The 14848-nt window shown below is 35.6% G+C and overlaps 1 protein-coding gene across 3 annotated transcripts; it reads left to right on the forward strand.

The window, feature by feature from the left end:
* Positions 1-376: 376 nt before the first annotated feature.
* On the forward strand, positions 377-13868 carry LOC25482447 (ubinuclein-1). Of its 3 annotated transcripts, none has more exons than XM_024775509.2 (13): positions 377-803; positions 2597-2680; positions 2827-2916; positions 3061-3137; positions 4200-4845; positions 9478-9577; positions 9677-9786; positions 9900-9986; positions 11191-11316; positions 11977-12108; positions 12201-12248; positions 12627-12728; positions 12976-13868. In XM_024775509.2, the coding sequence occupies exons 1-13, from the start codon at positions 561-563 to the stop codon at positions 13603-13605; spliced, it is 2475 nt and encodes an 824-aa protein (XP_024631277.1). In that variant the 5' UTR covers positions 377-560; the 3' UTR covers positions 13606-13868. The 3 variants fall into 3 exon arrangements, with proteins under 3 accessions (XP_024631277.1, XP_039689724.1, XP_013466456.1); XM_039833790.1 differs by having other exon boundaries at positions 11980-12108; XM_013611002.2 differs by having other exon boundaries at positions 9903-9986.
* Positions 13869-14848: the final 980 nt, after the last annotated feature.

The following is a 14848-nucleotide window of genomic DNA, read 5'->3' on the forward strand; positions in this document are numbered from 1 at the left end:
AAAAATTCTAACAAAATAATTAAAAGCAACAATCTAATATTTTTTTTGTTATTATTCACATAATTTTCGAATAAAACAATAAATAAAAAAATTGATCCCCTCAAAAAAATAAATAAAAAATTTTATTTTAAAATTAACTTCCGACCGATCGTTTTTTTCCCAACAAATTAAAATGATATATTAAATGGATTGGACCAGTTTTATCAACCAAATAAAAAACAGATCGACTTAAGAGATCTTATTTAAAACCCTAACTCAATCGATATAAAATAACGGATTAAACGGTCTGACCCGATAGACTCGACCCATCTTGCCAACCAAATAAAAAACCTCCCTTATCACTCCATTTATCTTATTTTATTTTCCCAACAATTACCTAAAGAGTAAATTCCCTTTCTCTATTTTGTCCCAAAACAAATAATTTCCCCTTTACAACATTCAAATCCCGCGCAATGTATCTCTCACGTTACCAATTCTCTTCATCTTCACAATCTTAGGGCTTAATACATTTCTCATCTCTCTCTCTCTCTCACCGCTCTGATCAACAATAACCGCTTCTGATGACCGACGACAACTCCAATCTCTCCGCCGCTGCCGGCGGCGATTCATCACGTCCGCCTTCGACGTTCGTCAAAATAGGTGACCGGACACGTTTCACTGTTGAGCTTCGTGAAGGTGAAACCACAATCGTATCGTGGAAGAAGCTTCTCAAAGATGCTAATAAGGTTAACGATGGATCCTCGTCCGCTGCGATTGAGCAGGTTCCCAAAGCGAACCATGCGCTTGAAGCTCGAATCGGTTCTGTAAGCGTTTTTCTTCGATTTACATTGCTGAATTCGGGTTTTGTTTGTTAGGTTTTGTTATTTACTGTGATTTTCTGTCAATGTAGCCATGTCTCAATTCTCTAACGGTTTTGACAGTAACCATGCATGAAATTATTGGAATTGGAAAATTGAATTGTTCAATGAAGTTCGATTATTAGGTTTAACTGTCGCGACTGTTGTTGAATAGGCACATATAGTAGCGCTATAGCATAGCTATTGTTCTGCAATGCGCTATTCTGTACAAAATGTTGTCAGATAACTATTAAATCAGTCAACAATAAATTTAACCCCTAAATTATCACTTTCTCAACAATCTGGTCCCTGTGAAGCACGGATACAGAACCGGACACGACTTGGACACACCAACACCACTAATAAATTGAGAAAATCACATAATTCAGTGTAATTATATGTGTCTGTGTTGGTGTCGGTGTCATGTGTCCGACACCAGGACACACCTAATCAGAGGAGTGTCCGTGCTTCATATCGGTCCCTAAACTATTAAAATAAACTAAAATGTTCCTAAACCATACTCTCATTTCATCCATCAATTTGGTCCCTAAATCAGTTTACTGAGTTATCAAATTGATGGATGAGAGTATAGTTTAGGGAGTTTTAGTTGATTTAAATAGATCAATGACCGAATTGGTGAGTGAGAGATAGTTTGGGGACTAAATTGGCTGTTTATTCCTTATTAGAGCTTATCCACTGACATATGTTTTGTAAGACTGTTTGGAAGAACTTATGAAAACAGCTTATGACATTTTTTTTGTTTTGAAAGAACTTATGACATTGTTAATAAGTTGTTTTCAGCTTATACGAAAGCAATTTGCATTTATGTTATCTTTTGCTGTAGAAATAGTTTATACACAAGCGTTTGTGTTATATGCTGCAAATAAGCTGTCTATCCAAAAGGGTCATAGTATAGCACTATTGTGTAGTGGAATTTGAACATACTGATATTGTTTACAATCACTATTGAGTATTGAGAACACTGATTGTTTTACCTGTTTTAATTTTAGTGGACTTGATGGAACTTCATTTCAGTTGTGTTCATTAAAGTGATATATATTAGCGTAATAAGAATTAAATTTGTGTATGATGTTTGTCACTTCTTTAAGCATTCTTGTTTGTTGTAAATTTTTAGCTGATTTTGTATTGAGATTTGTAGATAGCAAAGTATTAATTGAATAATAGTGTCTGAATTGCGGCTTCATGGATGATGGCCCCGCTCCCAAATTCAGGTTGCGCGTGCGGAGCATCTGTATGTTGCTCCTTTGCATTGCAATTTGCAGCTTAAAAATTATTTTTGTGGTGCTACTGGATCTCACAGAGAGTAAACCTCATTTTCCAACCTTTACACACATATTGCTCTTGTTGATATTTTGTTTTTGTTCCCCTTCCTTATTTGGCATCAGAAGATCAGAAACCCTCCTCCTCATTCGTTCCAACACCATTCACATTTGAAGCAAGCCTTTGAAAAACATCCAATTTGCTTTAGTTAGCTAGCACGTATATGTAAATAAGCCGCAGTTGACAAGTATCTGGCAACTACTTCATCTCCTCACCCTTAGTATTTTTTTTTAAGACATGAAATTAAAATATGTGGAGTCAAGGAAATCTTGGCTTTGATTGACTCAAGCACATGTAATTGTTCAGTATTTTATTATTTGTCATCTCTGTGATGTGAATCATCGCAAGTTTAGTTTTCTTTGAAATTGTATATAGTTTTGTTCTTCGCTATTTTAGCTATCCTCACTTGTCATTTTTAGGGGCAAACTGAGAATAAAGAAGAAGATGCTCCCCAGACAAACCGGTTCAGTGCTGTAATAGAGAAGATTGAACGGCTTTACATGGTATGTATATGCACTGTTTACTATGCTTGTTACTCAGTGACCTGTACCTGCACGAGAAATTCATATTAAAGATGTGCATTTAAGAATTATGTTAAATTTTTATTGGTATCTGCGTTTGGAATAATGGGATACTGAATCATTTTCAGGGTAATGATAGTAGCGACGAGGAGGATCTACCCGTTGTTCCTGATGATCAGTATGATACTGAAGACTCTTTCATTGATGATGCTGAGCTGGTTGGTGTATTTCTATATTGTTTCTGTTTGTTATGAGTCTTTTGACCTTTGATTTTGAGTGGAGTATTTTGTTCTATATTATGGACTTTCAAATACACACACACACAAAAACATATTTATATTTTTCAACTGTTCTTTTTGTAGGATGAATATTTTGAGGTTGATAATTCTGCAATCAAACATGATGGTTTCTTTGTAAACAGGGGGAAATTGGAGCGCCTGTAAGTATTGTTTTGATTAACTACTTGCCTGAAGCATTTCTTAATTGTCTTTTATAAACTACTTAAACTTACCACACTTTTTTCTTTCTTGTTTATGAGTGGAGTAGATATGTCAATGGAGGTATATTGACAGAATGAGTGATTATATTTAATGGCCATTTATGTGTGCTTTTGGTAGTTATGACAGCAGCTAATGCTGTAATTTCTCTACAAAACTTTGTATGTTTATGCGTGTAATGTTAAGTGCAACACAACTTCCATATAAAGAAATTTAAAACTCCACACCTCTTCTTGATGTGCTGATGCTATGACAAAATATGTATGTATTAAAAGTTGTTAAATGCTAACCAGTTTTAAGGTAGTGGCTAATAAATTAAAAGTAAAAGAGATTTATCGAAAAGGGTTGTATTTATTGTAGACAATGGATTAGCTGTTTTGCTTTCTAATAAATATTTATATTTATACGGACATTGGTTAGCAGGATCCTTGATTGTTTGATCATCATCATTTAACTTAAAACAAATCCTAGAAGGGTTTTGAATTACTTGTTCGCAAGGAAGGAGGGTGGAGTTGTTGCCTAAATGCATAACTAGAAAATGAGCTTTAGTGATGGCAGCTTGAGTGAACCTTAAATTTTGAGAAATGTTTCTTTGCAATTTGCACTGTTTAACTGTTTCTATAAAATGTTTGGTGCAGCCTTTGGAAAATACTAATTTATTGCAATATTAAATTTAGGGTTCTAGTTGGGGAAGTTAGTCTGTTAAATTTAGGTAATACTAATTTTGTTTTATCTCCTGCCTAAAAAGGGAAGAATCTCTGCATTTTACGCAATTCATTAATTTGCAGCATGTAAACAAATTAACGAAAAGCTGGCTTCTCTACAGTCGTTAAACAGTTTTCTTACATTCATATTTGACTTCTTTAAAAGTCTGGAATCATGAAAGACCAGCAAACCAAATCATGTATTTATGATTGAATTTATTAAATTGAATATTACTGTAAATAAAAGATTCAACTCAATTTTTTATCATTCTTATTGATTTTATCTTTCTTTATTACAAGAAATGAACCTTCGGCATTACCTAATCAACCAGAAAAGAAGAAGCGCCGGAAAGATATATCGAAGAATCCAGGTGAAAACGTTGATGGACATGTACCAAATAAACGTGTAAAAGTGGGCAAGACAGCTGCTGGAAAGACTGCATCATTACCTGTGAAGAATACAGTTGATTCCTCACAGAATTTGGCTGTACCTGGTGAACATGATGAAGACTTGAAATCTCAGAATCAATTCGAGATCTCTGGAATTACTTTGAAAAAGAAAACGGCTGATACTAGACCAATTTCAGATCCTTCTCTCTGTTTGAAAGCATCAAATAATGATGTCCCTTCTGTGGTTGTCTGTTTGAAAGCGTCAGATAATGATGTCCCCTCTGTGGTAGAAGCCAAAGATGCTGATAAACAGAAGACAGGAGTACTTCAATCTAAGACCAGAGTAGATAAGAATAAAGATGCAAGTGGAGTGCACGATACTGCTGATCAGAAGTACCAAGAAAAAAGTGTTTATGCACATTCCAAACCCCAACCTGGACGAACCCCAAGTAGGGCTGATTGTTTAGAAAATACAGGTGGATCAACAGATAAAAATGGCATTGATGAATTACCAGATCTTAACTTGTCTGAGGGAAAATCTGTGATGCAAGCACCAGTAAGTTAACTTCTTTTGCTTTACTGGTATAATTTCTTTTCTGCATTGAATAAAGAGTATTAATAAAGCATCGTGGTCATTTATGTAACAGATACTGATGTGTGTATACAATATGTCTAGATACCTATTCCGGGAGTATCCGTTATTTTATTTTAATATAAGAAATTGTTGACTTATGTTTGGAATATGTCTTGATACCTATTCAGGGAGTATCCTTCATGATTTTATTTTAATTTAAGAATTTATTGATGTATGTATGGAATACAGCTTCTGTTGTTTAGGATGCAGTTTTAAAACATACCTTGAAACTTTTTGCACAACCTTGTTCTTCATTATGTATTAGAGAAATGGGAGTACATGCTACTTCATTGATTCATTGAAGAGAAACATAATGGATCAAAAATAGGCTAATGATATATGATTTAAGTGAACCCCAACCTTAGACTTTTGTCTAGGATTGTAATAGAAAGACGAGATTGTGGGACCATAGTCACTTGGTTTGCAATTCTCGTTCGTACGCGGTATGGGTTCGGGTACATGACACGCAACTCTCGAATATTAGGTACGTGAAGGGTATACATAGGTACGCCATTTTGGTTTGTGGTACGTTCCAATATAATAATCGGTTCAATATGAATAGAAATAATTATTTAGTGAAATGAGTTGGTGGATTTTGCGAAGTAATCAAAGAGTGTTTTGGTGAGGGTCAGTTGGTTCTACATCTCAATCGGCTTTTATTAAAGGAATGAATTTGATAGACGGTGTTTTGGTGGTAAATGAGTTGGTGGATTTTGCAAAGAAATCCAAGAGGGAGTGTTTGATTTTAAAGGTGGAGTTTGTAAAGGCTTATGATTTGGTAGATTGGAGCTTTTTGGATATATGTTGCATCATGTTGGTTTTTGCGAGAAATGGGTGAGGTGGATGAAGGCGTGTCTTTTTTGGGGGACAATCTCTATCCTCGTCAATGGTAGTCCAATGGAGGAAATTAATATTCAAAGGGGGCTTAAGCAAGGTGATCCGCTTGCACCATTTTTGTTCCTTTTGGTAGCGGAAGGTTTTAGCGGGTTGATGAGGAATGTGGTGAATCTTGATCTTTTTGAAGGTTTCCGGTTTAGGACGGATGGTATAGTAATGTCACACCTACAATATGCTGATGATACTCTATGTACAGGGAAGCCTACGGTGGAGAACCTTTGGACCCTAAAAGCTTTGTTGAGAGGTTTTGAGATGGCATCCGGATTGAAGGTTAATTTTCATAAAAGTTGTTTGATGGGGTGAATGTGGAAAGAGATTTTATCGAGATGGCTTGCGATTTTTTGAATTGTAGTGAAGGTGCGCTCCCTTTTAAATATCTCGGATTGCCGGTGGGGGCAAATCCCGGAAGAACTACAATGTGGCAACCGCTATTGGATTTGTTAAATCATAGACTTAAAAATTCAAAGGGAGGATAGTTCTTCTCAACTCGGTTTTAAACTCAATTCCTATTTTCTACTTGTCATTTTTGAAGATACCTTCAACGGTGTGGTGGAAGATTGTAAAAATTCAAAGGGAGTTTCTTTAGGGTGGTGTGGGGGGTTGTAGGAAAATAAATTGGGAGATGGAGTTTGGTTTGTAAGCCAAAAAAAGGATGGTGGTTTAGGGGTGCGGGATGTGAGAGCGGTAAACTTGAGTTTGTTGGCTAAGTGGAAATGGCAGTTATTAAATGACGTGGAGGCCCTTTGGAAGGAGGTGTTGTTGGAAAAATACGGGAGGGTGACAGGTGATTTGTTGGTTAGAGAGGATTATGTTTGGCCAAGTTATGTCTCTAAGTGGTGGAGGGATTTAGTTAGGATGGATGGATCGAATTGGTTCAATTCCGAAATAACTAGAAGGGTGGGGAGTGGGAGGAATACGAGTTTTTGGGAGGTCGCGTGGAGGGGGAATCTCGCTTTCCGGTATAAATATCCAAGATTATTCTCCTTATCAAATCAAAAGGAGGCTAAGGTGGGTGATTTCGGGGTTGCCTCGACTACGGAGATAAATTTGGAGTTTCCTCACCAAATCAATCCTAATAAGCTTTTCAAAGTTGCTTTTTATTGATGATTATTAGGATGGATTTGGTGAGGGTCAGTTGACTCTCATGCTAGTTCTTTTTAATTTTTGTTGTTGATTTGTATCTTCTTTTGGGCTTATGCCTCGTTTAATCAACAAAAAAAAACCTTGGCAAATATAATTTGCCAACAACAAAAATAAAAGCTCAATTCTTATTTCCTTTCTAAAAATCACATTCCAACCAAAGTCACAAAAAAAGGATATTGTGATAGTCCAAAAATTGCTAGTAATTAATTATTAATTATTAACTTCATTCTCTTTATGTCACCAAAAAACCTCATTCTCCATACTTTCCATGTCAAACATAAAGAGATAGCACTAGTCCCACATCGGAAGTTTGGCGAACATAGAGAGTTAAACTAAGCTATAAATAAGCAGTATACAACAAGATGCCAGCGTACAACAAGTGTATTGCACTGGCGGGCCTAGTGATATTTCGGAGTCCTACATAGGAAGAGATATGGGCTTAACAAATGTTTATAAGTGAGCCAGTCCTCAGCTTACAAGCCAGTTTTGTAAGGTTGAGTTAGGCCCAACCCAAGTTTTAAGTGATGATAATGGGTTTCTTGAATTGGTTGGGTTTTCTATCAATGAACTAGACGTAGAACTTTTGCTTTTTGGATGATGGGAATGAAGGAGAACAAAGTATAAACAATTCATATTAGATGGTAAATAGTCTGCAATCGCATTGGGCCGCCAGCATTTCTTCTGATTAGGACTAATGATGCTTCTTGTGACATTCTAACATTGTTTGGAAGAAAAATGTGATTTTTTTGTGACACATTTATTAGGGAATATATACTTTGATATGGACGAGGGAAAATATGTGTCTATGGTTTTAGTTATGAAGAGGTTGTCAAAATCTGAAAAGGAGTTACAAGATTGTAATTTGGTGAATTGTAAGATAGATCACAAATTGACAAATATATTCATATAAAATCACGTTGTATATGCATAAAATAAAATAAAAAATATATGCAAGTTAAAGAAAAACGCCTCAAAACACCACAATTACTTAATCAATAAACAAATAAGTTGATACTTATTAAAAAACAATATAGATAAAATAGTTTTTTTAATTTTTCTTTTATTATGTTTGTGTCCGACCTTTTTAAATCACCTTAGCAAACATTAATTATTGAAAACAAAAAAGAAAGCAAGTTCTAGAACAGAGTAAAAAGATTTGCACAAATAAAACTGATTAGATCATTAGAAAGCAAAGCGACAAATTAATAGGCGTAGTGGGTTAGCTAGTGACTGTCGCAGCCTATCACGTGTTTTACACGTGTTATTTTAGGTTTTTTTAATGCCAGCGTCGTTTTTAAGGAACCGGGTTGATGACCCGACCCACAAACTACATCTCTGCGTAACACGGACAGAATCAGCTGGCACACAGGATTCTACCGTTTTTACAAATTTAAACGGCAATCCCAGCCGCTCCCACCAATCTGTGATTCTTCCTATGCGCGAACTCAGGCAGACCTAGCAAGATAGCAGAATTGCATGATTTCTCGCATTGGGGCGTGATTTTGACTATTTATGATGGCTATCTATTAATGAGAAATATCAATAAATCAATACAAATATCATGCATTGATGCAAAGCATGTATTAATTAATAATTGTGTCAATATATCTAGTATGCACGTCGTATTGTACCTCTTGCATTTGGACATAATAGTTTCTACCATGAACACCATAGCTACCCCATGAAGCCTGATAGAACCCATCAAATAAGAACTTCCTTTACAGTCAGTTTCGATTCCAATCAACAGATCAATCTTACATTGAAACACGGCATGCTCTGTGCTAGACAAAGTGTGATAGGATCCCAATTGACAATAGTGGGCCAAAATAGTGACACAGGAAAATAGAGAAGGGAGGGAATTAGATGACGTGGCAAAGGGTGTTGGTGTAGCCAAGCTTATTATAAGGGGCTGTGGAGAGAGGATCGTGCAGAATCATTTTACTGTTGGAACCTAGAGGGTTAGGGTAGATAGAGTGTTTTCTCTTCTCTGAGGAGCTTTAGCACTGGGGTTACAGGGGTTAATTCTTCTGTAATACATACTTTTTTTTCACCAATAATACAAGTTCTGTTCTAGTCAATTTCTGGGTTCCTAACAAAGTGTGTGCTACATTTCACAAAAAAAAGCGCCAAATAGTAAAAAGAAATGATTTGCTGACTCCCTGCCTATTTCTCATGAAGTACACTGCTGCTCGCGAATTCTACGTTGTGTATCTTTATTGCTTGTATGTACTCCCTTGTTATCTAGGCTGTCGTGGGAGATGCATTTTTATTCAAAATAATAGCTATTTAATTTGAGTATAGTGGGATGTATGGGTTAATTTCTCTGTAATAAGGATAATAAGGATTTAACTGGAAATTTTGTTTAACTATACTGTCTTTGTAATGTACACTTGGCAGTGTAACATTTCTGTTTACTGTGTCTTTTGACGGTGAAGATGTGACAATGGAATGGCACATGCTTAACATATACTGTATTAGTAATGCAGTTGGTTGATTTTTTATTTTTTTTTGCAGAAATCTAAAAACATGCTAAAAAAAGATTGCTCCGCTTTGAGGCCAAAATCTACAATTCTTGAGAAAGCTGTTCAAGATTTAGAGAAAACGGTTGCAGAATGTAAGTTTGCAAACTGTTTTGAAGTTTTTCTCACTTAAATAGTCAATGTGAGAAGCATGTTACTAATGCAAGTTTTCCTTTTTTCAAATATTATTACAGCAAGGCCACCAATTATGGAAAAACAGGAGGTTGATAGCACATCTCAAGCTATTAAACGGAGATTACCCAGGGAAATAAAACTAAAACTTGCTAAAGTTGCTAGATTAGCGGTACTGGAAAACTCTGCATTCCTGATGTTGTGCTTCTAGAAACACACAAATTTGCATATATTTTATTATTGGTTTATATAAGTATTGTAATATTAACTTGTGTTCTTTGTCAGCAGGCAAGCCAAGGGAAAGTATCACAGGAGTTAATTAATCGTCTTATGAGTATTCTTGGGCACCTGATTCAGCTCAGAACACTAAAGGTTTTTCAGCATATATGACCCTTTATCTATTGTTTCAGTTTCCAACCATGATATCCCCTCCCCTTTTAGCTGAGATTTAACTACTATTTGTATTGGTATGATCATAGTCTTCTTATTCCCACCACAATTTTCATGCATTATTATCATTTTGATTGTACAGTTCTGAAGAATGCTTAGTGATTGGTGCTTTATAATTTGTCACCTTAGCTATTGGTTGTAAGTTAGATGATTAGGATATTTATTTCATCCTGGTACTATTTCCCACTATTTTACCAACAGTACTAACCAACCTTTAAACACTATTGGTCATTGAACTCAAAAAGGTTATGTAAATTTGAGACTATAGGTTGTATCTCTCTCAAACTACTTGTCCTGCTGTCCACCATTGGGAACTTTCCTACAATTTAGTGTTTGTTTAATGATTGCAGTGATTTAACAGTCATTCTTGAGTCTTGACCTAGTTACTTTGTTCTTTAAGTGAATTACATTTTGTGGCCTTTTGAAACATTGATTATCTTTTGTTGCCGTTTTATTTTTCATTTTTGTGTACTTCAACACGATGTGACTTTGGTAGCGTTTTGACATTGAGACAAAATTGAATGAAACACATGCTTGGCTCCTTTTCTTTAGTGGAATCAAGATAAATCATCTGTTCTTGTGTCCCTTTTTTTCTTTCTTTCTATTTTTAAATGCACCAAACCTAAATTAGGAGCCATATGTTCTATCTCATTCTAGCAAATACTACCTTTGATTCTATGAGCTTCTTACATCTAAATGATAGCTTGTCAATGTTTATTTTAATTTAAATAAAAACTCTTCTCTCTTGAGAAGTGAATGACTTATTTTATATTTGCAGACTCCAGAGTCCTGGTTAGTCTTCCAGAAATAATTTTAATGGTAGCTGATTATGTTTGCATAGTTTTTCAAATTGACTCTAATTTTTTAAACGTATCACTATTGTTACACTTCAAAAGTTATTCGCACTTATCGAAATCAAACAAACTCAATTTTAAAATCCATCCTTGTAAATCCAACCCTGAAAGACATCTCCCACACATTATTTATTGTATGTTATATAGTCTTAAAGTTTCAGAACTATTCTTATCTTTGTTTGTATTCAATGATGTGTATGCATGTTTACTTTCCCTTAATGAATGGAATAATTTATCTTGACATCATCTCATGTAATGTTTCCCTGCTTCAGAGAAACTTGAAAATTATGATCAATATGGGTTTGTCTGCAAAGAAGGAGAAAGATGATAGGTTTCAACAAAAAAAGAAGGAAGTTATTGAGATGATAAAGATGCAGGCCCCATCTATTGACTCCGAGGTTTATTTTCGTTGACTTGCTATTTCATTCAATATGTTTGAATTTGTTATATTTATGCCAATTCCATACGCAATGCTGCTTATCTTATTTGGTTCATCGTTACATTCATTTTGTTCCCACCATTATATTAATCCATGCTATACTTCATTCTTTCTTGTTGCGTTTCTCTTGGGGTGTGTTTGATTTTGAGAAGAAAGGGAGAAGAGAGCAAGAGATGAGTGTGAAAAGAATGAAAAAAAGTGAGAAATAGAGTTTGATTTGAAATGGACAGCTGAGTCTGAGTGTGATGAGAAGCTAGCTAGGAGACAAGGGTAACATATAAAGGTTGTTTCTCGCCTCTTTCTTCGCAAATCAGCGAAGTAGAAAAAAGTGGTGGGACCCATAGTATTTTTATCCGTTGCCCCTATTTCTCTTGTTTACTACCAAGAGAAAGACCAGACTTGCCTTACTCTCTCTACTCTATTTCTCTCATGCCTACCAAACAGATTTAATGAATTCGATGCAATTTTGAGTTTTTTTTGCAAATCCTATTTTTTATATTTTGACTACAGCATTGTTTTCCTAGAAAGGGATTTCATTAGTTGTAATTATGACATTAAATCATGTGATTACAGCTTAAGGTAATTTGGGTTGTTTTTATTTGTTTTTCTGGTATTTCAGCAACGGCAGCAAGCTGGAGTATCTGGTGATCAAGAATTGGGTTCTGATGGAAAAGCAATATCCAAAAGGAATTTTAGTATGGACACTGCATTGGAGGACAAGATTTGTGATCTCTATGACCTTTTTGTTGATGTACAGAAAATTGTACCTTAATTACTTCTTCTGATGATCCTGTTTAGTTTGAAAGTCTTGTTCTTAATGAATCTTGTTTGCAATTGCTCCAGGGATTGGATGAAACTGCAGGTCCGATAATCAGAAAGTTGTATGCTGAGGTGAATTGAATTTCCCATGTTTTCCTCTCAATATTGGTCTAGGATAGTTATTGGATTGCTCATGTTATGATTATGTGGGATTGTATTGTGAACTCATGCTACTGGTGATCAAAAACTAAACTTGGGTTTTACTCTTGACTTGTTACATATTTGAATATAAAATAACATCACTGTGCTACAAGACCGTAAAAAATGAGATGGGTCCTCAATTGATTTTTCACTATTGCTTTTTTTAGTTCCATTATGACGTTTATTTTTATCGAGTCTGTTACATCAGATGTATCTTATTTTTGTGTGTGTGCGTGTGTTTACGTGTTGAATGTTCAGAGTTTCAGTATAAACAACAGTTTTCCTAACTTTAAAGTCCCGTGTCTTCAGCTAGCTGCACTATGGCCGAATGGTTGCATGGATAACCATGGGATCAAAGGTGCAATTGTCCGGGCAAAAGAGAGGCGCAGAGCATTACACAATAGAAATAAGGTATGCCTTTAGCCAAGTTATTATTGAATGACTATTGTATGATTTAAATTCTATAAATTCATCTTGGCCATTAATAATCTCAGTAGATTCTATAAATTCATCTTGGCCATTGATAATGTCAGTAGGACGGGAGTAAAATTGTTTTTTGCTCTGTCTGCAAAAAAAAAGATGACAAACAGATTTGATATTTTATTGTCAGGATGATGTTTCATGTTTGTTTCTCTCATTGCTTTTCTCATATTGTTAGGATCAGGAGAAAATTAAAAGGAAAAAGTTATTGGCACCTCGACGTGAGGAGAATGTTGAACTTGATACTAGTTCACAGCAGAAAATGCGAGAGCGATTAGCTCCAGAATCTAGCATTCAGACTTCATTGAATAAGGCAGTTTCTAAGACAGTTACAGACGTCCGGGTTCTCAGCCCCCCTGTGAATGTTACAAAAACTGAAAAAGCAAAGGGGAGGAGTTCAAGCCCCGTGAATGGTCCGAACAAAGAAAAAGCAAAGGGGAGGAGTTCAAGCCCTGTGAATGGTTCGAACAAAGAAAAAGCAAAGGGGAGTTCAAACCCTGTGAATGGTCCGAACAAAGAAAAAACAAAGGGGAGTTCAAACCCTGTGAGTGGTCCGAAAAAAGAAAAAGCAAAGGGGAGTTCAAGCTGTTCCCCGGATGATGCCAGGGTTAAAGACGGTGTTTTAACTAAGAAGGTAATGAAGAAGAGAAAGACAGAATCTGAGTTGGAAGGAACTCATTGTCGCCCTCAGAAGCTGGCTTCTTTGAAGGTAGAAGATAGGCCCCAGTCCGTTAAGCAGTCTGCAGTTGTTCCCTCCAAATCAAACATTCAGTCAACATCTCTACCCGGTGTTGAGCAATCAAGCTAGCATGGTATCAACTAGGATGTTTGCACAACGGAATGTTTGTGTATCACTGTTTTTTGTTTTACCTGAATCCCCCCCTTCAGTCCTTCCATATCAGATTATATCCTCACTGATTATCATCATTTTTGTAATTAGATGTCCCTGCAAAGTTCGGTCAAATTTAGATAGCTGTGCTCATTGTTAGTGATCCAAGGTGGTGGTGATTCTCTAGTCAGTATACAATTTTGCTTTTATATGAAAAAAGTATGCTGTTTGGATTGACTCAACTCCCTCTCCCCTCGATACTTCAATTATTTAGTAGGAGCTAAAATTGTTTTAAAAATGTTTGTTTCCCTCTCACTATCTTCAAACTAAACAGGCCTTTAATAGAGAGAAAACGAGTGGAGGGGATATATATTTAATGGAGGGGATGGAGGGAAATTTTCCACCCTCTCCCCAAAATCTCTAATTATTAGAGTGGAATCGAAATTGATTACAAGGGATTTTTTTTCTCATCCCTTTGAAAAATATTTAACGAAACCCCCTCCACAAAAATAGAACCAAGCAACGACAATTTAAAATGCTTCATCCCCTCCATTCCTTTTGAATATATGTCTAAATTAAGTGCAACGAAGCCAGTGTACATGGTAATACACATACGGCACAACCAAGATGCATTAGCACACATATATACGCCACAATTTGCGAAAAAGGTACTTCTGATCATAACAAGTAGCATAATTCAAGACTTGAAATGCAACAAGAATGGGGAAGACGAGTGATGAAAACATTATGTAGCAACAATTTCAAAATTCTTATACTCAAAACTCAGCAACCGAGGTAACCCTGCATACTGACCTCTGAGTAAGAGATAAAAGGGGGCTAGCAATGTTGCTGGTGCTTACTAATAAGTGTGTGGAGGCTCGAGGGGATCCATCCAAAATGTGGTTCACTGTCACTGGTAAACTTGTAAACTTTATCACACAATATTTAAATAAAGGTTTGTGCTATGTAACCCTAATTCATTGCATAATAGAAAATTACATCAATCACTTTGTTGTCAAAGACGTAGACAATTTTAATATGCATGAATACATGTCATTGGTGAAGAAAAGAAACAAAACAAGCGAGAAGTTTTTTTATTTTTTTGGAGGGAGCATATGATGTAAAGAAACACAGTTCTTGTACCCAAAAAAAACATCTAATGAGAAATGGATTCTAATTATTGATGGTCTATTGTGAGGTTGTTTTAGTGTTTTTATTTTGG

The sequence above is a fragment of the Medicago truncatula genome, chromosome 1 (assembly GCF_003473485.1).
Source record: "Medicago truncatula cultivar Jemalong A17 chromosome 1, MtrunA17r5.0-ANR, whole genome shotgun sequence".
Classification (NCBI taxonomy): domain Eukaryota; kingdom Viridiplantae; phylum Streptophyta; class Magnoliopsida; order Fabales; family Fabaceae; genus Medicago; species Medicago truncatula.

What these genes read in the sequence shown, in the direction of transcription:
- LOC25482447 (XM_024775509.2), top strand. Translation starts at nt 561, where the DNA reads ATGACCGACGACAACTCCAATCTCTCCGCCGCTGCCGGCGGCGATTCA. An exon ending in TTCAGCTCAGAACACTAAAG is followed by an intron (nt 9,987 to 11,190) that starts GTTTTTCAGCAT and finishes TCCCTGCTTCAG; the next exon opens with AGAAACTTGAAAATTATGAT. An exon ending in TCAGAAAGTTGTATGCTGAG is followed by an intron (nt 12,249 to 12,626) that starts GTGAATTGAATT and finishes CCGTGTCTTCAG; the next exon opens with CTAGCTGCACTATGGCCGAA.